The following is a 27,428-nucleotide window of genomic DNA, read 5'->3' as shown; positions in this document are numbered from 1 at the left end:
ATTCCTGATTCCCAAAGACACGCCTGCCCTTAGCTCCTGCTGGTTGTGTGCAAAGGGCTGTGAGTTTCAGAGGTGGAAGTATTAATATGGGCCAGATGCCCTACTCCCAAGGAGCATGGAGAGAAGTCAGTGAACTCTACAAGGCTCGTTCTGCAAATGGATGGGCCATTAGAGGACACACAGATATGTGCAGCATCAACTGCTAGTAACAACTCCACTGGAGAATTACACAAGGATGACGTGAAGGAACCAATGGTCCTCATATCCAACCCAATTTGCCCCAGTTCAGTTCCCAAAATCTTCACAAAGGATCAGAAGAAGAAGTTTGATGTTGCTGGTGGTGAGGGCACTGTATTGAATACCTGTGGCTTGCTTTCTTCCCATGCCCTCTGAGAATGACGTGCTGAGTCTTGCTCTGATGTTCTAACCATTTGATTTTCTTTGTTTTCAAAGCAGAAAAAAAAAGATTTCCCTTTTTCTTTAGCAGTTCACTTGAGAAATATGTTACAGCTTTTGGAACTGGCAGTTAGAGGCAGTTCTGATTATCTTTGGCATAAACATACCTAACAGAACTAACTCTGTCCTTGCAAGGAGGCGGCTTTGCTAGTGTGCATTCTGGGTTTTACTGAGCTGGCTTTTTTGTGGCTCTACAAGTTCTGACCCTTCAGATATAAAGAAGTTCCCAAGTCTTTCCTAGAGCAGCATTCTTCAGTGTTTATCCAGAAAAAAATTATTCTTTAGAACAGGACCTCTATCTCAGAAATGAAGTCAGTATTTAATATACTTTGAAACACTGTCCTCCAGTAAGGGAACTGTTAAAACGTCCAACCTTTATTTTGGAATCTGAAAAAAATTAAAGAGGCTTCAGAACCAGTTTCCACATATGACACCAAAGAGCCTCTGACCTAATTAGCCACTAATCATGGGCTCACCATATTCTGGTAAGGGTTGAGACACAATCTACAGTTTTGTCTTGTCTGAGGTGGGCCATGAACCCACAAAATGTGGACATGAAAATCAATGTGAAGAGGTTCCTGTGAGAGGAGAAGGAAGCAAACAGAAGGACTGGCAAATCTGGGAATTAGTTGAAAGCCTCTAATTTGTTATATGGGAGGAGTGTCAGTTCACTGACATTTGATGTCAGGGGACCTTTGGATTGAATTAAGGGCCAATTTAATCTTAATCTATGATCATATATTAAACAACAGGCCTACTTCTTAACTCCTTTTCTAGAAAAAACAGTCACCTGATCTTATACAGCAAATAACCCAAATAAGTGGGTAGGTTTCTGGTCCCAAGCCAAAAACAAATCAAAATCTATTAAGAAGCTGAATCAGACTTCAGAACCACGGACAGAGCTAATCTTTATCTCATTTACCCTCTCTTTCTTGCTTGCCAAAAGCTGAAACCCTAGCTGCTTCTGACGACTGATCTCCATGTGTGGATCTGTGATTCTGAAAAGAGCTAGAGAGTCTCCAAGTGTATGAAATAAGAAGAGAGAGAGATCAGGAGCAGTGGGCGGACAGGAAAATTGCCATAAGAATGATTAGCTTGATTAGTGGAACATCAAGACCATTAAAAAGGAGAGGTGATTGTTAACATGTCTGGAGTAAAGACTCCCTCAACTGCCTGAATAGTAATGCAACAGTGGCTGCACTGTGGAACAAGAATCAAAGCAAAGTGAATCATAGAATCAAAGGACCAAAAGGGACCTGTAAGATCATCCCTGGGGGTGTTTTTCTAAAAAGTGGCTCCCCTCAATCTTGGTGTTCACCCTTAACATACTTGTAGGCGGCTATCAAGTCACCTCTCAGTCTTCTTTTGTTTAGACTGAACAATCCCAGTTCCTGGAGTCTCTCCTCATAGGGACTATCCTCCAGGAGACTAACCTCCAGGCCCTTCTCTGCCCTTGGGTGGCCCTTCTCTACATCCTTTTGAGCTTAACCACATCCTTCCTGAACTGCGGTGCCCAGAACTGGACACAGTATTCTAGCTGTGGCCTCACCAATGCTGAATATAGGAGGAGGAGCACATCTCTGGATCTACTCGCTACACATCGGCTGATACACACCAGAGTTCTATTTGCCCTGCTGGTGACTTCATCACATTGTTGGCTCATATTCATCTTCTGGTTGACTGTCACACCCAGGTCCCTTTCAAATGCAGTGCCAGCCAGTGGACCACCACTCATTATATAGCTGTGCTGAAGTTTCTTCCTACCCAGATGAAGGACACGGCACTTGTCCCTGTTGAACCTCATCTGATTCCATTCAGCCCATAGGACCAGTCTGCCAAGGTCATCCTCGATTCTTACTCTATCCTCAGATGTGCCCGCATTTCCCCACAGCTTGGTGTCATCCGCAAACTTAATAAATGTGCTTTCCACCCCCTCATCCAAGTCATTGATAAACATGTTAAAGAGCACGGGCCCAAGCATTGAACCCTGGGGGACACCACTGTAGACGGCCTTCTAGGATGAGGCCATTGCATTGATTACAACTCTCTGGGGTCAGTCTCTGAGCCAATTGCCAACCCTCTTCACTGTAGACTGGTCTAGGCCAGTACCCTCCAGATTAATTGAAGGGATCTCATGGGAAACAGTAACAAAGGCCTTGCTAAGGTCTAGGTAAACGATGCCAACCTCATGCCCCTTGTCCAGCTGGTTAGTTACCTGGTCATAAAAGGACACCAGGTTTGTTAGGCATAACTTACCCTCGACAAAACCATGCATGTTGCTTCTTAATACCCCACCAGTTACAAGCTTGTGGGTGATGGCCTCCTTGACGATTTTTTCAAAGATTTTTCCTAGGACCGAGGTTAGACTGACTGGTCTGTAGTTTGCAGGGTTGTCCCTCTTCCCTTTCTTAAAGATGGGTACCACATTAGACCTCTTCCAGTTGTTTGGAACCACTCCTGAGTTTCATGACTCTTTGAACAGCTTTGCCAGAGGCCCTGCTATGAGCTCAGCCAGTTCTTTCAGGACTCTTGGATGCAGGTCATCTGGCCCAGCAGACTTGAACACATCCAAATGTTCTAAGAGTAATCAGTATGGGTCCCACAGTGGAGCTGGATTTTTTTATTGCTCCCTATGTACCTACAGAAGGACTTTTTGTTGTCCTTTATTTTGGTTTCCAGTTTGATCTCCATGCCTGCCTTGGCTTTCCACATCTCTTGGATGCTGAACTGTTTTCCCAATGCTTATATGCTTCTTTTTTCTTTTTCAAAAGTTCCCTGATATCCCTGTTGAGCCAAGTGGGTCTTTTGGCCCCTTTCCCACTTTTTGACCGTGTGGAGATGGACTCTTTTTGAGCAGTGAGAATTGCCCCTTTAAAGAAGCTCCACTGATCCTGAACTCCCAAATCGTCCAGTTGCTGGTCATGGAGGGCCTTTCTAACTAGACTCCTGAGTTTACAAAAATCTGCCCTTCTGAAGTCTAGGACTTCTGTTCTACTGGACGAATTACCAGCCTTTTGGTAGATGGTGAACCTAATCAGGTCATGGTCACTGTTACCCTGAATACCTCCAATCTTCAGGTCACCTACATGTCTTCCCCTTTGGTCAGCACTAAGTCCAGAGTGGCTTCACCTCTAGTTGGTCCTTCAAAAGCCTGTGTCAAGAACAGGTCTTTGATATCAGTGCTTCTATCCTGAGCAAATAATCAGCTTCCCTGCTTAATGCCCACACCACATGTTTGTTTGTTTTTTGGGGGGGAGGGGCAGCTAATTTTTTGGGAAAAGGTGAATGTTGCATACAAGAAAATATGGTACTTCACTGGGACTTGCTTGTACAAAGTGACTTTGTGCACTTCCAAGTCCCCTGGTGCTTTAGCCTGCTAGAAAGATTTATATAGCACAGCTGGATTTTCAGACTACAGCAGATCACACAATTGGCTAGAATCTTGTCTCCAGCAATGACTAATATTTGGCATTTTGCTAAGGCAGATCTGTTATACCTCTAGTGTTATAGAGATAAAGAAAAAGAAGAGAGAGGGAAAGATGTAATGTATGTAGATAACCAGGCAATGTAGTATCTTGGGGGAGGAAGATATTATGGACCCCTTATAGGCTGACCTGACACCAATTTGAAGCATTCAGATTTAGACTTTAGAAACTATCATCCCATGCAGCAATGAAGATAGAGCTATTCAGATGTATGCTTTACCACAGCCTTCCCTATTTTCTCACTGACTGGTCCCATTCAAGGAGAGATGCCAATTAGTAGCCATTAAAGACCCTCCTGAGAGGATCTTCCTTTCATTTTTGTTACTGAACCTTTGCCAAACCCTGATTTACACCAGTGTAAATGAGAGAATACTCCAGAATCATTTGCAATAGTACCTGGGTAACCAAAATCATGTGGTTATTTAAAGAGACAGGAAGCAAGAATCCACAATCACAGGGATAATTTGTCCCTCCAAGTCAGTGGAGCATTAGAAAGGGAGCTGTTTCCCTCTGGATACAGGTAGAAGTAATGTCAAACAGACCATCTTTTTAAGCCATACAACATACTGTGTAATTCACTGTGGAATGTTTCTCATGGTTAACAGGTAAAATCCGTCTTATCAGAACAGGAGACTGGTCTCCTGGGTCCTGTTTAAATCTGAATATGGGGCATCTGTTACCAACTGTGCTACCCAGATACCAGGTGACCTTGGGCAAATCACTTATGCTCTGTGTGCCTCAGTGAACCTGACCAGACCCACCAGCAGGCTGCATGTTAATTTCATGTGACAATTTTTTCTTGCTCTACAGTTCAGTAAAAGAGCTGGTTTCCATAGCAACTACTGCATTTCATGGTCCCCAGATGGACTGCTATAGGAAGCCAGGCTAAGAGTGTATCTGGCTCAGTAGCCCACCTCTGACAATAGCTAGCATGAGATGCTTTATAGGAAGAGGCATAATCCAATAAATTTGGCAATTCTTCAATAACCTGCCTAAAAGGCTATTTTTTTCTTAATGGTAGGCAGTCAGTAGTTAATTCATATCAGAAATCCTGAGAGTTTATATGCCTTCAAATTTAAGGCATTTAGACATTCAATCTCTCCTTCCTCCAACCCCTGAGTGGACAAATGAATATTTAATTTAATCACTCATACAGAGGGGAATAACTTCAACAGGAGATGCTGTGCCAATTGCACTGCTGGGGCATAGGCATGGGCTCTGGGCACCCTGCCAGTCTCATGACTTGAGGATGAGTGCATGTCTATGGGCAGAACCAAAGGGGGATTTATTGGCAGGAACAGGAGTTCTGAGGATGGCAACAGTGTCTAAATCATAGAATCATAGAAATCATAGAAAATTCGGGTTGGAATGGACCTCTGGAGGTCATCTAGTCCAACCCCTGCTCAAAGCAGGACCATCCCCAACTAGATCATCCCAGTCAAAGCTTTGTCTAGTTGGGTCTTAAAATTGGCGAAGTTCACCAATGACACTAAGCTTTGGGGAAGTGCAGCCACGCATCAGGGTAGGCTGATGATCCAGGTGAAACTAGGCAGTTTAGTCAAATAGGCAGACCAGAATCAGATGCTGTTCAACACTAAGAAGTGTAAACTGCTCCATCTGTAGCGGAAAAATCCGCAACAAACTTACAGGCTCAGTGGTACTATGCTAGCTAGTACCACGTCCAAAAGAGACCTGGGGGTCAAAACTGACCATAAAATGAATATGAGTCACCAGTATGATGCAAAGCAAGCAATATGCTGGCATGCATCAACTGATGCATCTCAAGCAAAACTAAGGAAGTTATTCTCCCGCTCTACTCAGCATTGGTGAGGCCTCAGCTGGAGTACTGCATCCAGTTCTGGGCATTGCACTTCAAGAAGGTTGTGGAGAAGCTTGAGGGAGTCCAGAGAAGAGCCACTTGTGTGATTAGAGGCCTGAAGAGAAAGCCATATGAGGAAAGGCTGACAGATATGGGACTGTTCAGCTTAGAAAAAGAGAAGACTTCAGGGTGATTTGGTGGCAGCTTACAGATATATCAGGGGAGAGCATCAGGGGCTAAGCAAACAACTACATACCAAATCGCCCAAGGGGAAAACCAGGAGCAATGGTCATAAACTCCTAGAAGAAGGTTTCAGACTGGATATAAGGAAAATCTTCTTCATGATTTGTGGGACCAGGCTGTGGAATAGACTCCCAGTGGTGGTGGTGCAGGCACCTACCCTGGTTTCAGAAGGAAACTGGATGCACACCTTGCTGGGGTTGTTTGACCCCAGCAGTCTTTCCTGCCCAGAGCAGGGGGCTGGACACAATGATCTCACAAGGTCTCTTCCATCCCTAAACTTCTGTAAATCTGTGAACCGCCAAGGATGGAGATTCCACAACCTCTCTGGGTAACCTGTTCCAGTGCTTTACAATTCTTCTTGTGAGAAAGGTTTTCCTAATATCTAAGCTAAACTTCCCTCACTGGAACTTGAGACCATGCTCCTTGTTCTTTCATTTGTCACCACTAAGAACAGTCCAGCTCCATCCTCTTTAGAATCAGCCTTCAGGTAGTTGAAGGCTGCTATTAAATCCTCCCTCAGTCTCTTTTTATACAGATCAAATAAGCCCAGTTCCCTTAGCCTCTTCTCATAAGTCACGCACCCCCTAGCCCCCTCACCATTTTTGTTGCCCTCCGCTGGACTCTCTCCAATTTGCCCACATCCTTTCTGTAGTGGGGGGCCCAAAACTGGACACAGGACTCTAGATGTGGCCTCACCAGTCCTGAATAGGAGGGGAATAATTACTTTCCTCAATCTGCTGGTAATGCTCCTATTAATGCAACCCAGTGTGCCATTAGCCTTCTTGGCAACAAAGATGTACTCTTGGCTCATATTCAGCTTTCTGTCCACTGTAACCCCCAGGTCCTTTTTCACAGAGCTGCTGCTTAGCCAGTCAGTTACCAGCCTATACTGATACATGCAACTGTTCTGTCCTAAGTGCAGGACTCTGCACTTGTCCTTGTTGAACCACATGAGATTTCTTTTGGTGCAATCCTCCAATTTGTCGAGGTCTCTTTGAATCCTCTCCCTGTCCTCCAGCATATTTACTACTCCCCCTAGATTGGCATCATCCGCAAACTTGATAAGCGTGCACTCTGTCTCAACTTCCAGGTTGTTGATGAGGATAATGAACAAAATAGGCCCCAGGACAGATCCCTGAGGCACTCCAATTGATACTGGCTGACAAGCAGATATTGAGTCATTGATTACTACTCTTTAAGTCCAATGATTCAGCCAATTTTCTATCCACTTTACAGTCCATTCATCCAACCCATACTTTCTTAGTTTGCCTGTGAGAATGTTGTGGGAGACCATATTAAAAGTCTTGCTAAGGTCAAGGTATATCATGTCTACTGCTATCCCTGCATACACAGAGCCAGTCATCATCATAGAAGGCAACCACGTTGGTCAGGCATGAGGCATAGAAGGCAATCAGGTTGGTATGGTATGACTTGCCCTTGGTGAATCCATAGTGACTGATCCTAATAACCTTCTCCTCCAAGTGCTTAGAAATGTATTCCTAGAAATCCTTCATGTTACCCTTCAAGACCCATGCTAACTGCAACTCCAACTGCGCTTTGACTTTCCTGATTCATCCTGCATGCCCGAGCAATACGGTTACACTCCTCCCTAGTTGTTTGTCCAAGTTTCCACCTCTTGTAAGCTTCCTTTTTGTGTTTTAGCTCACTGAACAGTTCCCTGCTAAGCCAAACAGGTCTACATGCTTGCTAGTCTTCCTGTGCATCAGGATGGTTCATTTCTGCACCATCAGTAAGATTTCTTTAAAGCAGTGTTTCTCAACCTGTGGTCACGACCCAAAAGTGGGTTGCAAGAATGTTTGAAAAGGTCATGAGCAAGTCCCAGAAAAATGCAGGAAAGCATGGGTTTCCCCTTGCAGGTTGGCAGCATTTCAGCTTGCAAGGAACTGCTTGGGGCAACTGGAAGCAGTGGGCACATGTGTGTCTGTGCGCACACATGAACGTGGCCAGCATGCAGGTAGGCAGAGTCATGGGACCAACCCCAGCAGCTGGATGCAGGCAAGTCTGGGGGGAGGCCCAGGGACTGGGGACTGTTTGGGTGTATATGTGTGCGTGAGTGTGGAGGAGATGGGTTTGGGGGGGGGTTGCTTGCCAGCACTGGGGGAAAGTGGCTGGGCACCAAGGCTGCATTCAGGCAGGGGGGTCGGGGAGAAAGTGCCTGCCCCTCCAAGGGGGGAAAGGGGGAGGGGAGGGTCCTTTTGGGGTGGCAGGAAGCTGTGTGGCTGGGCCGGGAACATTGGGGTCAGCGTCTGTACTTGAACGGATGGGGCAGCCAGGAGACATTGCTCAGGGGGCAGGGGAGGCTGTGACCAGGCTGCCTTGGTGTGGCAGGGCCAGGGGGCTTTGGGTTGGGGGGGGATGTGCACTGACAGGGCCAGGGGTGCTGTGGTTTGGGAGTGAAGGGCACTGGCAGGACCTGGGGTTCACAAGTGGATCAAGAGTGAGAGGCACCAGAAGGGCTAGAGTACTGTAGGTGGGAAGTGAGGGGCACCAGCAAGGCCAGGGGGCTGTGGGCCACAAGTGCGGGGCACTGCCAGGGCCAGGGGGCTGTGGGTCAGGAGTTATGGGTACCAGCAGGGACAGGGGGCCACGAGTTGGGACTGGCCACTGATGTTTACAAATGGGTCCTGGTACAAAAAAAGTTGAGAAGCACTGCTTTAAAATACAGCCAGCTCTCCTGGACTCCTTTCCCCCTCAGACTGGCTGCCTAGGGGATCTTACCCATCAGTGTCTTGAGCAAGGTGAAGTCTACTTTTCTGAAGTCAAGGGTCTGTACTCTGCTGCTCTCCTTCCTTCCTTCCTTTCCAAGATCCTGAACCCAATCATCTCGTGGTTGCTGCTGCCCAAGTTGTCATCCACTTCTACATTCCCTACCAATTCTTCCCTGTCTGTGAGCAGCAGGTCAAGAAGAGCACAGCCCCTAGTTGACCTCTCCAACACTTGCTCCAGGAAGTTGTACCCAACACTCTCCAAAAGCTTCCTGGATTGCCTGTGCACTACTGTATTGTCTTCCCAGAAGATGTCAGGGTGACTGAAGTTCCCCACAAGAACCAGGGCCTATGATCAGGAAACGTTTGCTGTCTGTCTGAAGAAAGCCTCATCCACCCCATCCTCCTGGTCTGGTGGTCTACAGCAGACACCAACCACAATGTCACCCTCGTTGCTGTCCTCTGTAACCCTAACCCAGAGACTTTCAATATGCCTGTGTTCATTTTCATACTTGAGCTCTAAGCAATCATACAGCTCTTTTACATAAAATGCAACCCCTCCTCTTCCTCCCCTGCCTGTCCTTCCTGAACAGTTTGTACCCATCCATGACAGTGCTCCAGTCATGCGAGCTCCCACCAAGTCTCTGTTAGTCCATTCTGTGACTGTGTGAGGACTTCCAAAGCTTCCTGCTTGTTTCCCAGGCTCTGTGCATTTGTGTACAGGTACCTGAGGTAACTAGTTGATTGCCCTGATTTCTCAGGAAGTATGAGAACACTTCTCCTGTTGCCCTCCCTTGCTTGCTCTTCCTCCAGGTCACCCACTTCCCCACTCACCTGAGGGCTTAGGACTCCATCCCCTGGAGAACCTAGTTTAAAGCCCTCCTCGCTAGGTTAGGGAGCCTGTCTGCAAAGACGCTCTTTCCTCTCTTCATTGGCAATCCCATCTCTTCCTAGCAAGCCTTCTTCTTGGAACAACATCTAGTGGTTGAAGAAACCAAAGACCAGGTGGCAACACCATTGCGCAGCATTGATCTGCAGGATGTGTCTGCACCTGCCCAGGACCTTTTCCTTGACCGGAAGGATCGAGTTAACCACCACCTGACCCCTTATCCCCTTCACCCTTGCACCCAGACATCTGTAGTAACTTTTGATCTACTCAGGGTCACTGTTGGCAGTAGTATTGGTGCCCACATGGATGAGCAGCATGGGGTAGTAGATAGAGGGCTGGTTGAGTCTCAGTAATCCTTCTGTGACATCTCAGATCTGGGCTCTGGGCAAGAAGGTCACAGGTCAGGCTGGCAGATGGATGCCTCCACCCCCACAGGAGGGAGTCTTCAAGCACCACCACCCATTGCTTCCTCTTAGTGACAGTGGTCTCAATCCTCCCACTGTGGGTATGCCTGGCCCAGCCTCTTCCACCAATGCAACATGCTCCTTCTCCTCTGTTGCTAGGGCTCCATATCTGTTCTCCAGGCAAATTGCTGCAGGTGGAGATGAAGACTTCTTGCTGCCAGAGGTCACAAGCTTCCAGCTTCCACTTTCCTGGGAGTTCTTCCTTCTCTAGCACTGCCTCTGGCAGTCCTTCCTCCACAGTCCTAGAGGTCTCCCTCCAACATCGAACTGATGAAGTCCTCATGGTGGAAGATTGTCTGGAGCCTTGCCACCTCTTCCTTTAGCTCTCTTGCCTGCTTCCTGAAGGACACCACCAGGAGGCACCACTCATGACAGGCACTCCCCAACCTGGTTGTCATTGGAAGCAACCTGCAAGCTGCAGCCTCCACAGCACCAAACCAGGACCTGGTGGAAGCCTTGACAGTGAGCAGTCCTGCCTGGATGGACACCTCACAGGTGCAAGCAGAAGAAGAGCTGGCAGTGGCAGTGGCTCTGGCATTGCAACATGCTCGAGCCATTTCTTTTAATCCACCGTGTTGCTCTTCCTGTCCTTCTTTCCAAGCAGACCTTCCCTAGCAAACTCCCTGTAAGCTGGGCTGTTCATTGCTCCTGGTCCTGAAAGATTCCCTTTTCCCAGCTTCCTCACACCAAGCTTACAGTGAAGGAAAGTGAGAGAGAGTTTCCAAGCAAACTCCACAGTGAACTCCCCCTTGCTCGGGACTCTAGTTAAGCAAGGGGCTTAAGTATCGGTCTAACTGCTACTTTCACTAAATATATGTACTTTACCTACACTTAATTAAAGAAAGACCTTACCTTAATGGCTCCCCTTCAAGTAGGGGGGGCAGGAAACTGACCTAAGTGCATATCATCACTGTTTAAAATCATCAAGAGGAATTGTGCGGTAGAAGGAAAAGACAGCTGCTTTCAGCACTAATAAAAGAAACCTCACAAAATCATTTAAATAAAAGATCACCTTCTGAGAAAACATAATACAAACAGGTTGAGAGATAAGATAAGCCAATATATTAGAAAAAGACTTGATTTGCCAGAGGTGAAATAGCAGAAGAGGACCACTAATAAAAAAAAATCTCTTTGCAATGGTTACAAATACAAATCTCTCTTTAAATAAGACCATTAAATACAGGCTATTCAACTCACGATGTCCCACAGACTAATCACAAATGTCTCTAATCACCTAGCAAGTCACTGGAAAGGGCCGGATTCTCAGATCCTCTAAACTGGCAGAAGGGTGTTAAAATCAATGGAGTGTTTTACACCTGATCAGAATCTCCACTGTGAGAGGCACTGGAAATGCAGGATCACACCTTTTTTAATGTGTTTTGTTTTAAGAGGGGTCCCTTGGTTTAAGAGATAGCTGGAGGCTTATTTTCATAGTGATAAAATAAGCTGACCACTCTTCCCCATCCTTCACTGCACAATTATTCACATCCATCTTGAAGTGATGCATTTAGGAAGCAGCTGCTACTACTTTTTTTTAAACTATAGTTGTAAAAAGCAAGCATGGGGCCATTTGCTAATTTGCCTTATGCAAGCCCATGGATCTCTTGGTTCCAAAACACCCAGAAAGCCACCTTGGCTTCCCCCCAAGAAGTAAGGAAAAATCCCTGGGTAGTTCAGAACTGATGTAGCTGTGTTATACTATCACAGCACAGACAGCATTATCAAGGGGAAGGAGTCATGGCTGAGGCATTTTAGTATGCTGGAGTGTTCTCTCACCTGAACCCTCCAGACATGTCAAAGCACTTCTCTGTTCTTTTGACTTGTGAATACAAGATCAATTTGAAGCTCTAGCCAGGTGTCACTGCTTTATTCCCTTCACTGCTCTGTCACACTGCACTCTTTAAACATACCAGTCACATAGGTGGCTCCAGCATGGTCTAAACACATTAGATCAAAACGCTTTTGTGCTGGGCATGTGAGAAAGTTTCTGGACAGAAGAGCCCATTACAGCATCTGGTCCAAACTCCCTTATATTGCAGGCTATTAAGTTTCACACGCATACCTTAGATGATGGGTGGCCAATCTGTGGCATGCATACACAAGCGACATGGGCAGCTGCTGTGTGGCATAAGCCACAGGCACTCAATAAAAGGAGATGCTGGAATGGGGGCAGAGGGATCTGAGCATCTAGCTACATGGTGTCAGGTGTCATTGTCAAGGACCAGGTTAACCCACCCCATGTACTGCAGCCACCTGCCTCCATTTTGGTGGCCCAGAACACAAGCTACAAGGCGTGCATCTGGGTGGCAGGGATCATAACGGCAAGTTTGCTGGAAAAAAATTGCCACCAAGGAAATATTCTTTCCCCATGATCTAGTGATTATTTTCAAACTCATCATGTGTGGCTCTGTGGCAGTGATCTGGGCCTGGAGACCTCATGGCTTCCAGATTCCTATGCCAGGAGGCTAGCCTTCCCAGGTAGTCTTCTTACTCAAGCAGTGGCCCTAAAGGTTAAAAAGTCCAAGAATTGAGTTGGCCCAGAACTCTGGAGCCCTGGAATCCCTTAACCTTCAAATAACCAGCATGGCAGGTTAGGGGAGATAAATCAGAAAACTGATCAGATAAATCAATTTCCTCACTGCCATTAAGAGATGGAGAGCAAAAAAAACCCAACAAGAAGCATGGCAATTTCAGATCCCTGGAGAATGCTTCATGCCTTTCTGGACACTTTATGATTTTGGTGCTTCCAAAATAAAATATTGCAGGAATTCAGCTCGATCAAAATATTAAGTTTTTTGGCTTTTTGTTTTGATTTGGGACAAAAGAATGTTCTGGAACCTTGAAAATTACTGTCAAATAGCATTGTAACTTCTGAGCCAGCTTTATGTGCTATCTCACTGTCCCAGATAGAGGGAAGGGAGATATGAGGGCTACCCTGAAGAAGGTAAATAACAGACCCCCTAAGTAGGATGAAAATCATAGCCAATAGCCACACTCCTCTAGTCCAGGGTTTGGCAATGTTTCCCAGTAGTGAGGACAGAATAACCTGCCTCAGGTCTGAAGAGGCAGGCATAAGGACCCATCCACCTCCGCCACTTCCCTGCTGCTCAGCTGCAATGTAGCGCAGGGGGAGCCTGCCTCCCTTGGAGCCCTGAGCACCTGGCTGCAGCACAGTATGGCATGGGCACACCCTCCTGCTGCTGAATGCCACCTAAGTCCCACATCTGCGGGCTGGATATAGCTCATGGGCCACAGGCTGCTGACTCCTGCTCTAGGCCAATGGAACTTGTGTAATAAGAGGAAAGGCTGTCTGTGAACATGAGATAATTTGGGGGGCACCAATCTAAGATTGTAGATTGAATTCCCCCAGGATAAAAGGACCAAAACAACTCCTAGCTTCTACTCCATCTCCAAAGCACATTTCTTTGACTTTGCCTTCTCTAACAGACAGTACTCCATAAATATTACCCACTCCCCCCGGGCTACCAAAACAAGTCATTTCACTTCACACACTTCTTCCCTCGGGGAGACCAGAAGGAACAAACTGCATGTGATAGATTTTAGTCACAATGCTCAGTGCGCTACAAACCTTCTTGCAAAGTTATGCTAAAAAAATATGGCAGCTACTTTCAAATATTACATTTTCAGTGGCTTCTGAATATTTTAAAGGCCTGAATAAGTAGCATAAGATTATTGACAAAAGGTGATGAACCGAAAGAAAAACTATAACAAGGTGAGATTAACAATCCATTTAGAATTACTGAAGCCTTCAAACACATGGCAAAAACATCCTCAGCTTTTTAATTTGGAAGGCATGCTTGGCTTCAGTGGCTTATCAAGAAAGCCCTGCAGAGAGCCAGCAGCTGCATCTTTAACAACCTGGCTGTTATACTTCGCGTTTATAACAATGCTTTTTAAAACAATGCAATTCCCCTTTGTAACAGGGAGCTGATCCCTGTCCCTGTTATATGTGGAAGCATAGTGATAGCTGTGCTCACCGCTTCCCAGATACAAGTTCCGTGTCGAGACTTTGCCCCGCTGGGAGACTCACCATGGTCCAGCAGGGAGCCAGTCCCTTCTCCCAGTGCAGGCAGGGGTCTTAGGGACAGCTGGACCACACTTTGCGGGAAAGATCCATGGCTGCACCTGGCAACCATGACAGTTGCCTGGGAGTGAACACAAAAGTGTCTGATGTCCCAGGACTGAGGATTCCCTGGCTGCACATGTTCATGGGAGGGAAGAAGCTGGAGGTGATTGGGCCACACACAAGCCAATCCATTTAAAAGTAAGAGAGCAAAGACTCACTCTTCCCTCATCTCCTAGCCAGTAGTGGTGCAGACCTAGGTGTTTTGGGGATAGGCTTATCAGTGGGATGTAGGAACCGCTGACCCAGGTGTTTTGATGATTTAAGCCTGTTAGAGAAAAATGATGGGCTAAAGAGACGTGGGAGTTGAGGCTCCAGTCAGCTGATAGAAGGCATCCAGTACAAAGGACGTCGACCCTTGGAACTGGGACTCAGACCTGGACTCAGGGTAAGACTGCGGGATTTGGCTGAAACAGCTCCTGAAAAGGAATTATTCAGGTCTGATTGACAGTAAATAGGGTATTAACTGTGGAGTCACTTAAGCAATTCATTGGAAGGAAGGTGTAAAGGTGTGCCTGGGGGGCACACGGCTAGCTGGCCAAGACTCCCTCTGAATCTATTACTCCAAGGACGGAGAGTGGAAGATCCTAGTTATAACATATGGGGTAGCGAGGACAGGGTGTCGGGGAGGCAGAGCCCTGTGAAGAGGACCCACCTGTGGGATCAATTTGCAGTCTTTTTTACCTTGTTACCAACAATCAGCTTCCCTTTTCTTTTCCATCAAGGCATGGCAGACAAATGTAAGGAGCTGGACTACAGCTTGGATCCAGAGATGCAAGGTAAGACTCACTTCCATCTACACCCTTCCTCTTTCCTTTAGCACTCTGCTTTATTTATTGTCCAGTAAAGTAGCTTTTCACTCATTTCTGTTGGGGAGGTGGAGGGGTGGGTTTTGCTACATGGGCCATGTCCATGACATGCATGGGAACCTGGGTATAAAGGCATTAGGGCTTTTTTCTCCATGGATTGTACTGCATTGTTCCAGTGAAAGGTGAATGTCAAGCCCTACAATTCTGGTCTGATGACATCTTACACCCTCTCTGCACTAGTGTAAATAACTGCAAAGAATCAGGGCAGTGGACAGTGAGGCCCATTAATCCTCTCCAAGAACTTCAAAGGCTATATAATATGGTATAGTTGGATACACACATGAAGGTACCAATAGAATAAACTGACAGTGGCAGATACAGAATGAAAAGATCCTCTTTAGACTCTAAAATGTAATACACATCATTGAAGGGAATCAAAGTCTTTATAGGCCTGATAAGAGGTTTTCAAGAGGAAGGGAACTTCTGCTGCAGCCAAGCCACAGTCAAGAATCTGGACAACACTGAAGTCTTATGTTTCAGACTTGAAAGAGATGAATGAATTGTGTCAAGAATAGAGCTCTGTTTCCAGCTCTCACTTTTAAGGTTTTTTTCATCATGTGGAACCACATGTACGACATATGTGACATAATCCTAGATGTATGGTCATTAAACAATAATGTCAGAATCAAACCATTACATAGCGCCAAAACTGTAAGTCCCAAAAACTACATCTTCTCTAGGTAGCCAAGACAAGTGATTCATGACACTTATCTACCACCAACTTAAGTGAACAAATAAGATTGTAGTAAACAACAGGATGAAGTACACTCCTTTAAGAACACTTTTTGATAGAGAGTGTATGCCTCTACACCATACACTTTACTGTGCAGCACACTAATTTGCTATGCATTAAAGCATCACTGTCTACAGGTGTGCAGCGGACTAATTTACTATGCTGCCGGTTAGAGCCATCAGATACAAAGGGTATCTAGCAGCGCAGTAAATTACTGTGCTTAAACACACAAATAGATGGTGACGTCAGGGTTAGTTTACTCCACTTCAAATTGAGCCGGAGTATACTCAGTCACATTAGTAGAGCCCTTGCATTTCAAAGGGGCTCACCTGCATTTTGTGCTGTTTGCTATTTGGGTATCTATCTAACCCTCTATTTTTCTGTGAAAACAACATTTCCTCCCTTCCCCAGTTGGCCCTTTGCAAACCTGCAAACACAGATTCTCAATTCCCAGCTCCATCTCACATCCCCAGTGGGTCACAAGCCTACAGAGCTCCACTTTATTATTTTCTTTCCTTAAGTGGGAAACAGTAGAGTTCCTTTGCTGGCCGAAGCTCCCTTTCTTGGCTGACTGAAGCAGCAGAGAAAATATTGTACAGCCACTCATGAACAGTTTGATAATGTTTTCTCTCTCATTTTTTCAAGGTTAAATCCTCGCTCCCAAGTCAGGGCTGCAGAAGGCCTCAGCACAGAGCAGTTCAAATGCGTATCAAGGGGCTGGTACAGGAAAGCTGGTGCAGGTGTCAAAGCCTCTATAACAACTGGATATGGCTCTATAGTGTATAGAAGGCAGCCATCAGAGCACTAGTTAGGATGCTGTGCTCTACCTGCAGTGATCTGTGCAGTAGATCTTCAGAGGAGAGAGCCTAAAGTCTGACCAGTGAATGATTGGCTAATCTATTCACTATCCCAGCCCCATGCCTAGGAGATGCCTTGTGGCTCGTACATGCTGCTGCAGCCCATAGCAGGTCTCCTGTGATAAATGGCCGGGCTGGGGGACAGGGAGTAGGAGAACCTAATTTTCAACTGATGTAAACTGACCAATATCACTAAGTTCAGTAGAGTTAGGCAAACTTATAACTGTAGAGGAGACGGCCTTGATTCTCTTGTTCTGTGTGCGGTTCCTGTGCTCAGGCATTACTATGTCAGACTGTAGCTGGGAGCCTATGGCTCCTGTTACTTCGAGGGGGAAAACAGCAGTAAACAGTGCTCAGGCAGCCTAATAAAGGTGACCTACAAGGGAATAAGCAGTCAGAGTGCCGATTGCTGCACTAGGGGCACAGAAATAGTATGATAGGACAGTTTACTGAAGCAATACAGCCACTGCAATTAGGGTGGCCACTGACACATCCCCAGAATATAGGACAACCCCTTGGTGAGGGGTGCCTCCCCCCACCCCAGCCAATCAGCAGTGAGGAGTGGGCCCGCTTCCTCCTTGGCCAATCAGCACCATAGGGTGGGGCCAACACCTCCATCCCTCCTTCCTTGGCAGGCTGGCTCTGGACCCCTCTCATTGTGGCTGTGCACCACCCTACCTCTAGGCATAGCCAACAGAATCACAAGGACAAATGATTGACATGTTTTTCCACCAATGAACTGAAAAACAGAACTCTGCTATCATTCCTCATTAAGAAACAGACAGGGGACAAAGGGTTTAAAAACAGGCACTAACTGGGCCAGAGAGACCAGACCCCTAGCAAGGTGGGGACAAGGGCCAGAGAGCCCAGTATTGATTAGGGGGGATAGAGACCCCAGAGTCCAAGGCAGGGCCAAGACCTGCCTGGGGCTCATCGCTCAAGGAGGGCAGAGATGCCAGTGAGAGGCAAAGAAAGGGTCACGGAATCAAAGCCTGTGAGGGGCAAACTCTGGGGCCAGGGACCCAGAGTGAGAGACAAGGGGCGGAGACCCCAAGAGCCTAGATTGGCAGGGCAGGGCCCCAGGATCCTGGCCTGGCATGGTGGGCCTAGGCAGCAAGGGGTCAGGTAGAGGAAAGGAGTGGAGGCCGTGAAGGCTGTGGCCCCCACAAGTGTGTGAAGGCCTGGAGTGAACAGACATTAGCTTGAGGGCAATATGCCCCCCTCAGTAACAGCTGTGAGGCATGGGTATGGGAATGATTGTAGGGAAGATTTGGAGGCCATGATTTGCCCATAAGGCATCAGATGCCCTATGGGCACGTGCAGGCCAGAAGGGCCTACCTAGTGCAAAGGCTGGTTATGGATCAGGAGGGTCTGGGAGCAATCCACTGACAGAAGGACCTGGGGCAGCTCCCTGTCCAAAGATAACAAAGAACATCAAGGCATGGCAGGCAGGTTAAAAGCAGGGATAACCTAGAGCCAGAATGCAGTGGAAGCCAAGTCACCACCAGGGGCATAATGGCTGCCTCTGGGGCACCAGTCCTGTTACACTGACTTAATGGTACAGTTAATCCAGTAACCTGTTACTGAAGGTATCTGTAATACACGTTTCAGAAAAGTATGCAAAGCTCATATACTAGACAACTGTGTAATAACTTCTCCCTGGGAAAGAGATCTCCCCGCCCTTGCTCAAAGAGCAGATGATTTATGCCCTGAAGCAGGAGGATTTACAACTCTTTCTCTGCAGCTTCCTCAAGGAACAAGATTCATCTTCAGTAAGAGTGGCAAATTCTTAAAAAAACAGATATTTCAAACATTTGGATCATTTTCATACAGAGTCTAACAGTTTAAAAGCCAGATCCAAAGCCCACTGAAACCACTGGAAAAATTACTACAGATTTCAGTGAGCTCTGGATTGGGACTATACTTCAGGCAAATTTTGGCTTAGGCTTTTCATTACTAGATGTTTCTTTCTTTTAAACAAGCAGCACTTTGAAATGAATGTAGATACTTTAAGAATCTGACAGCATTCTGCAGATTTCTGGAAAACTCTAGTCACTTTGTGAAAATCAATTGCTACACAAATTCTATCTGTACTAGGGTATCTCCCCTGATTTTGAGGTGCATCTTTATTACTTAGAATAACATATTTACTTACTAAATATAAGTAAGTACCTTGCTTGAATCTCATTTCCTTGCAGTATTGAATCTGTAGATCTTTGGTCATGTTGCCTCTTCAGTTGAAAACAATATTGACAGATTCTTAAATTGGTGAAGACAGCATTGTTATAAAGCTGTAGGTCTGTTCTGCCCACAAGGGGCCTTTTTGCTACTCCTCCAGCTTTCTTAAGAAAGGTTTTGATCCTGGTGAAAAAAGGAGAAATAGATTTCATCTTAAATAAGGAAATAAAGCTCCTGTTCAAACAGCAGATAAAATGTGTCAAAACACTGAGACCAAAGTAAAGCTGGTGTTGCTCTAGATTTGAACTGGTATCACTGAGATCAGAAAATGATTCCATATGAATGTTTAAAGTTTATGATTTTCTATTAAATTCTATTGGTGTTTTAAAGTATACGAATCTAGTGGCTAAATTCCTATTAATTCTGCAGGGTTTTACCAGTAAGGATTTATATGCAACATACTGTTTCTTTTCCCTGTTCCACCACTTCTGGCCCAAACCACAGTAGAACTGATACAACCATGCTACAAAGTCCAGGATATATTATAGGGATTATGCACCCCATATGTATCACATGTAGGGCTCCATATGGGTTCTCTTCACAGGTCAGCAGGGTAGTCAGTATGCAGTTAGCCAGAGTGGCAGCCCATGCAGCCATACAGGGCCAACAGATGTGCGTAATGGACATGCCCTTCAGGGTAACAGACGATCAAAAAGTACCTTGTGATCCTGGTTTTGGTACAGCACCCTGGAGAGCAGCCGAATGCCAGTGTCATATCCAGGAAATGGGTAACAGCCTTGCAGATCTCGAGGCCAGTTTCTGTCAGCACCTTCTGCAGAAGACAAGCAAGTTTATCATTAAATTGGACTCTCTGATGACACAGATGAGACGAGCAGACAGAGCGCCATTTGTGTTTGTGACAATGAGCTAATAAGCACTAGTGCAGAAGAACATTAATTTCACTTGGTTAAATCCCTTCCTTTGAAAATATTCAAATTAATAAACGTTGTGTCAAGTCTTGCAACCCCTCACTCTAGTAGGCAATCCTTACACATGTGTGTAGCTCCATGAATAGTTAACAGGATCACTAGTCCTAGCAAAGCATGATAAAGCTAGCCTGTTATTTGTAGCTTAATGCACACCAGCTACATATTTTAGAAGAAGGATGAGGAGAAAAACCTTAGAAAAATCATGTTTTTGTTAGGGTTATTTTTATTAATTTTTGTCTGACTTGATTATAAAAGTGAGTCAGGTTCTATTAGTGGGGCTTTAACTTAATTTTTTTTTGAGATCCTATCATTTAAATTATTGCACTTTAATGATAATACAATCCAATTTTAGCTTTCTACATCTGTGGCGCTCTTATATTTTGACCGGTACTATAAGAGAGTATATTTTTAAATAGCAAATTCTTTAGAGAAACAATTAATTACTGCTAGTTATAACAGTAAGATTTTATTTAGCACATAACAGCAAGGGAACTGCACAAGTATCGTGCATATTCTTTTGTATTATTTAGGAAAGGCTGCTCTAAGAAGGTATGGAAACAAAACTTTTTATTTTTAGCCAATAAATATAAAAGACAGATCATCATTTGGTGTAAGCATATGTTCTTTTTGTCACTGTTTTGTTTCCACAGCTGGGTAAATGCCTTGTCCCTTTGCCTTTGTTCTGGCACCTCTTGGTTAATATAAGGGACACAAGCTTCTTATTTTAAGCAGAAAAATATTCTAATTTTGTCTGTGCTGTGCACTGCAAAAGACTCACTATAATCTCCTTAAGGAATGAAAAAATAGCAACCTCTGGAGTCTAGGGCTAATTCAAGGAGGTTGGCAACAACTGTCAGAGTTTTAAAGTGCATTCAAAACTCAGATCTCTGACATCAATGAAAAAAAAATCAACACATCACCTAAATTACCTCAGAGCTATTTGCATAATGGGTCCAGAGGCGGCACAGTATAAGTAGGGAAGCACTAGCCATCCAAAGAGAACTTAGCAACAGTTCTATTGGATGCTGCGTGTGTTTGTAGTAAAAAGGGCAACTTTGAAGCTCAGATGTGCAAACAGCTTTAAAGGAGTAATCTGAGGAACCTCTTGCAGGAAGAACAACCCAGATCCAAACACAAACCAGGTAATGTATAAAAGCCTTTAAAGCTGGTTACTCTTAACTTGTTTTCTTAAGAGTGTCTTGGGCAGAACAGCCCTTTTCAGTAGGATGCTGTTAAAAGCCTTAAAAGGCTCCTATTCAGGGACTTTCTCAGAGGTAATGAAAAGAGGTAAGAGAGTTAACACTCTTGTCTTCTGTTTTAATACCTTTGTTAAACTTTACAGTAGATTTTGTATTTCTTTAGCTGAGGAAGATGTATTGGGGATGCAATTTAACTATAAATGGATGGCACGCTAATATTCGCAACATTTTGTATTCTAGGTAAGAGAACTCCACTAATTGGTAAATAAATCATCAAAGCATGGATGTCATGGTGATAGGTGTTTATCTATCTATATATTTATAATGGCTGGGAGAGGGGGAGAGAAACAAATAGGCATCTATATATTTATAATGGCTGGGGGAGGGGGGGAGAAACAAATAGAAAAAGATAGATAGCTAGATAGATATTATTTTTATGCAAGTGAGTTGTAAGAAGATCAAGGAAAGCAACAATATATATTATCACACATGCACTGACATCTATTTTAAGTGGGTCCTCAAGAGATTATCAAATGCCAATTGTCAAAATAAAGTTGAATATCAACTAAAAGTGGGACAAACATGTTGCAAATCCTAAAGTTATTTTTAAGTGGTTCCTTGAGGAGGGAATTATCTGATGGCAGTATCCCTGGAGCAGGTGTAGATATGTATGTAAAAAAACCTGAAAATGAAAGAATGAATGCAGAGTTTTACAAGGGAAAAGATTTTAGCTTCTGATAAAGGGATATTAAAAATTCTAAACGCCAACTTGCTGGCTTCAGAAAGATCTGCATGTCATGGAGTTAGACATGCAAAACAGAACTGCTTGTTCTAGTAGGAAAGAGACCTAACACTCCGCTCCAATTACAAATGAACTGAGAGCTGTCAGGAAAATTAAAAGGGACGTTAAATCACTGCCCTGGGAGACTCCAATCTCTGCAGTTGCATGGAGTGCTTGAATGCAGTTTCACATTCTCTGGCTCTGGTCTGAGTTCCTAGGAATGCTTTAACCATTATTGTTTGTTCCATTCCCTTCCCCTACCCTTTACTTTCTCATGAAAGTTTCAGGAACATCTCTCCTGCCATGACATCATTCCAGCTGCTGCTGCTGCTTTCCCTGACTCTGTCTGGCATCTGCCTGAATTTGGGGCAGCCCACTCTGGATGGTGGTGAGAACGGGGAAAGGAGCCACCTGGATGACATCTTGCAGAGGGCAGAAAGCATCCTCCTTAGGTCTATCCTCAAGAAAGTAGAAGAGGAGGAAGAGCTCAATAAAGGTAGATGTGCTACTGCCGCCATTCTGCTAGTGGTCTTGGGGTGCTGCTCAGATGGAAGTCATTAATACTATTAGTTTCTGGGATGTGTTTTGTTTTCCCTTGAATAACCATTATAGGGGGACAGAGTGAGCCAGGCATGATGAAGGGAGATCTCAAAAGTGGTTCCTTCAGTAGGGAGATTTCTCAGTGTGGGAACTGCTACACCAGATCTAGAGCATCCCCCAGATGCTTCATAACAAGATGATTCCCTAAAATGGAATCACCTATCTAGGAAATAAGTTCTGTTAGAGACAGCTCTAAGGGGAGGCATAGTGTACACTTGTCACCATTGTCCCGTTGCTGGTGTTAACAAAAGGCTAAAGTAGTTTCTCAGCTATTCCCTGCCTGCCTCATTGTCTGCTGCTCCGTTAAAGGAAGGGATAATGGTTTGTGACTGAGAAGGTGTGGGCTGCTGATGGCCGAGGATTCCTTTTGAGTGTTCACAGACTCTCTTCTCCCAGTAGACTTGGGTAATAAAAAACATAGTTAGCTGGGGTCCTTCCCAACAGGAGGGGAGCAGGCTCTGCTCTCAGAATGAGAGAAACCCCACCCTCCTACAAACATCTCTTTAAGAGAAGAAAGCTGGGCTTCTTAGCTGGTTACATGCATTCAGGCCTTGAAAGCTCCTATGCTTTCAAAAGGTCCCTCGCATCCTTGCCTCTCCCTGACTTCTAGCCCTGGCACATCCTGACCCTCCACTGGCAGTCAATTGTTCCCATGTACTCACATGTCGAGATACTTCTACTTACCTCCCCAACATCCTCCAGTACCTAGTTTGGCTCTATGGCTGCCTCCCTCTCCCCGGACTTCTGAGGATCATGCCCCTACAATGGCAGGCTGGGCCCCACCTTTGGAGCTTCTGCCAATTCACTTGCAAGCTGGTCCCAGTTCCATCTGGCTGAAATTCCTGTGTGCCTTAGTGTACACTCAACAACACTGTTCAATCCTATAGAGCAGGGGTCAGCAACCCCCAGCACGCATGCCAAGCATGGTGCGCAAGGCCATTGCTTGGCACACCACTGCCAGCCTGGGGTCTAAGCAGCTCCTGCCAGCCACAGAGCCCTGGCTGCTCCTAGCAGGTGGCTGGGAGGCTGCAAGCCCTGCTGCAAGCAGACCGGGCTCCGTGTGCTGGCTGTAGCCAGGAGGCTGCAAACAGATGCTCCAAGCTCCAGCATGTCGGCACTCCAGCACCTTCCAAGGTAGACATTGTGGTTTTTTCAGCACTCCAGCCAAAAAACATTGCCTACCCCTGCTATAGTCACCCTGGATTTCCCCTAGCATAACCACATGTGGAATCTGGTTCTTTGACCCCTTCTGAACTATGACAGACACACCTCAAAGACTTTACCTCTCAGCTTCCAGAACAGTGACTATTAAGATGGTTTGTTAACACTGATCATTTCTTTGGACAGAACCAGATGCTTCTGAGCCAGACTCTCTTTCCAAACGACAGCACCCTGGGAAAAGATTCTTCAATGAACTGGAAAAGAGACAGCACCCAGGGAAAAGGGAAGATGGGGAAGAAGCCTTGTATGGTGACATCCAGAAGAGGCAGCATCCAGGAAAAAGAGAGGAAGACGATGACCTTGACCACTACCTGGAGCTGCAGAAGCGACAACATCCTGGCAAAAGGTCACTGTGGGACCAGTATGTTGATGCCCCTGGCACCCAGCTGACCTACCTGAATGAATTATCCAAAAGGCAGCACCCAGGCAAGAGGTATCTGGTTTATGCCAAGCGTCAGCACCCTGGCAAGAGGGGCTGGGAGGATGAGCTGGATCTGGGGGAGCAGGACTTGGAGAAACGGCAGCACCCTGGGAAAAGATTCTCCGACTCTGAAAGCCCAGATTATGCTGCCCCCTGTGACCTCCAAGATGACTTCAACTGTAGCAAAGGCAGCTTATTGCTCGAGTTATTAGATAATGTCAATAAGGGCAGGGTGGAAGAGAAGCGGCAGCATCCGGGGAGGAGGTCTGCATGGGAAAGTGAGGCTGAGGCAGAGGAATGAGGATGGCTGAGTGTATTGTACATCATTTACATTTGATTGAGTCATCTGCCAGACCACTTAAAGTTCTCTTTCTCCTCACTCTGGCTCCCTGAAGTGCCTAACTTGAAGTGTGTGAGTGTTCCCATTGAAGGCAAGGGCATTATTCACACGCTCAAAGTGAAGGGCATGCTTAAGTACTAAATCGAATTGGGTCAATATGTCAAATCCTGCCAAGTCTCAAAGGCCTTCAATTCCCACAACTGTGGAAGTTGAGGTGCTTGGTTAATCATGGGATCCGGCCCTAAAACAATGACTTTCTGTGCATGCACCATTTCTATTTCCTGAGGACTACCCTCACCTTTTATCTGTCTAGGATACTTGATACACAGTTTCCTCCTATGTAAGGGCAATCAGAAAATGGATGCATCAAGAATGAAAGAAAAGAGTGGCATATGCGTGTGATTTCCAATTGAAATGTAGAAAAAGAGGGTTTTAGTTTAGAATGATGGAGTTGGTGTGTATCATCAGAACGGGTCACAGTATGTGAAGGCACTTGTTCCACTATATCCTGGGCAGACACAGGCATTGTCCAAATGGAACAGGTAGGATGTTTGGGCTTCACACCTTGACTTGGAACAACTGCCTCAAGGCAAACATAAGTCAGGTAGGAAACTGTACAATGCAAATAAATAATCCATGTGTCATGTAACAACTTAAGAGTGAGTTAAGAAGAATGCTGCATAAGTGATCACAATAAATTTTCCTAATCACTACCTTCCAGGCATTTGGCTTGAAATCTATGCCTTTCTATTAAAAGTCAACAATTAAATTGCAGCAAGCCAATACTCTTTACTCCTGTATTAGGATTTTTGTTATTTTTTTTTCAATGTAACCTTTTCTCTCAAAGACATTTTTCACTTTATGTGGTCTACAGATTCCTAAAGGTGTTTATTTGCCATGAACAACTCAATAAATATCAACAGTCGATCCCATCTCAACTCTGGGTGTCCTTTCTGGGTGTGCAAATTTAATAATATGAAAAATATCCAACTCCTCCTGAGTGAAAAAAAAATTAAAAAATACGGAAACAGATGCGAAAAGGATATTTTTCTAGGCAAACCTCTTGCGTGCTATTGGTTGCTACATATTTGTATAAAAAAGTATTTTGCTATTTAAATGGAAGGATGATTTGTACAAAAATAGTCAAATCCCTTTTGAAACCTTCAACTGGTGTATTATAATAAAATTACGCATGTGGAAAAACCCCACATGCATTCGTGTTGCACAGCTGCACAGTGAGCTTTGATTATTTGACTCTGAGTCTTGTAAACAAAAGGATATGTTAGTTTGAGTCAGACTGGGTCTATAACACAAAACTTTATTACTCTGGAGCGTACACAGACACAGTTCAAACCTTCAAAATTAGATAAACTTAACAGTCTGGTTATACAGCTGTGTGTATTTACACATTTGTGCCAATGAAAAGGAGACACAAACCTATCAGATTCTTTATGTTTAGCAGACACATAATTCTTCATGCTTGGTAAATCGATTTATACTGATGTAACCAAAATCAGAATCTGATCAGTTACTACAGTAGAAGCACAGAGCATGGATTTGCACACACATGCTGTAATAGGTGTCCCCACGGTCCCAATCAGCTGTACAATTTGCTTTTCTTTACTGCTTTGCAGTAATTACATGTACAATTAGAACTTCAACTGCAGAAACAACCGTGAACTCTCCTAGATTTCTCTCTTTCCAAAAAGACGGGCATTGCACACAGGATATGAACAGCAAAGCCAAGAACAGAAGTGAGGGGTTCACCGCACTTCCCACCTTCTGCACCGACTGCCAGCAGTGATGATATTTCACCTCTTCTATGATAAATGAGTTAACGTTTCAATATATTCCCTGGCTGGTGGTTTATAAAAATCAAAGCAATCCTGATTTTCAAACAAATTTACCCTACTTAAATCATTCCAACAGCATATTTTAAGACAGAATGTTTCTCTAGTGCAGTGTTCCTTTTCAAATGATTGGCTCTCTTCTCTGAAGTACTTCACTACTTAAACAAGTTAGCATTGCCATGTGGGTTTGTTACCCCAGAGGAATAATTAACAACCTCAGCAAATTTTACTGAGGTTAGAGGTTCTCAACATGACCCAAGCTCGATGTGGTTAATCAAGCAAGCTCCATCTTCAGAGCTAACTTAGCAGGAATCAGTTACTCACAGTGGCTTTCTAATTAAAGACAGGTGAGTAAATCTTCACAGCATCTTGTACACATCTTGTTCACTTCAGAATCCTTTGGTATGTTTTCCACATGTGATGCCTTTTTCCAACAAGTACTTCTCATTACATCAGAGAGGAAATAGGCAGACAAAGTTCTTTGGGTGAATCTGATATCTTTTATTAGACCAATTTAAATAGTTGGAAAAACATTTTTTAGCAAGGTTTCAGGTTTAAAAACCCTTTGTCAGGCTGAGGATGGAATGAATAGTAATTCCATCCAGAAAGAGCACACACCAACTGCAGAGACTTCCTCAGCCTGATGAAGCATTTTTAAACCTGAAAGCTTTCTAAAAATTTTTTTTCCAGCTATTTACATTGGTCTAATAAAAGATATCAGATTCACCCAAAGAACCTTGTCTGCCTATGTCTTTAGACCAACATGGCTACAACCTACACCCCATCAGAGAGGAAAGGAATTTGTTTTAAAAGACATTTCCTTGTGTCATATGTCACTGCCTGTTGGTTAAGTAGGCTTTTAAAAACCCTAATGACATCACAGTAGACCACCGACTCAGATCTTCACATGTACAAAGCAAAAGGAAATGGGATAGAATACATTTTAGGTCTCTGAATGGACATGTATGAAACAGCAACAAATAAAATACATCAGCATCTTATAAAAAGGGGAACCTTGTGAACCCAATCAACAGAACAGAAAGAAAAGCAAGGGAAAAAATAGTCTAAAATACAGCTTGATGTATGTATCCAGCTGTGTGGGGGGGTCCATGGAGAAAGTCTCCATCTGCTGGTCAAAGTTATTCCAACACAGCTATAAACTTC

The 27,428-nt window shown here is 44.8% G+C and overlaps 1 protein-coding gene and 1 long non-coding RNA gene across 3 annotated transcripts in view; one reads left to right on the top strand and one right to left on the bottom strand.

Moving 5' to 3' along the window:
• Window positions 1-19,685, bottom strand: part of LOC102370547 — a 54,501-nt gene extending 34,816 nt beyond the window's left edge. For both annotated transcript variants that reach the window (XR_323898.2, XR_323897.2), the window contains exons 1-2: window positions 19,583-19,685; window positions 18,858-19,046 (exon numbers count right to left, since the gene is read on the bottom strand). This is a non-coding gene — a long non-coding RNA (uncharacterized LOC102370547). The remainder of the gene's footprint in view (window positions 1-18,857; window positions 19,047-19,582) is intronic.
• A 2,450-nt stretch (window positions 19,686-22,135) lies between these two features.
• Window positions 22,136-24,375, top strand: TRH (thyrotropin releasing hormone). The gene is made up of 2 exons (XM_006024151.1): window positions 22,136-22,328; window positions 23,780-24,375. The coding sequence occupies exons 1-2, from the start codon at window positions 22,136-22,138 to the stop codon at window positions 24,373-24,375; spliced, it is 789 nt and encodes a 262-aa protein (XP_006024213.1).
• Window positions 24,376-27,428: the final 3,053 nt, after the last annotated feature.

This window comes from Alligator sinensis, unplaced genomic scaffold (genome assembly GCF_000455745.1).
Source record: "Alligator sinensis unplaced genomic scaffold, ASM45574v1 scaffold451_1, whole genome shotgun sequence".
Taxonomy (NCBI): Eukaryota; Metazoa; Chordata; order Crocodylia; family Alligatoridae; genus Alligator; species Alligator sinensis.
This window is presented reverse-complemented; position numbering and strand designations above follow the sequence as displayed.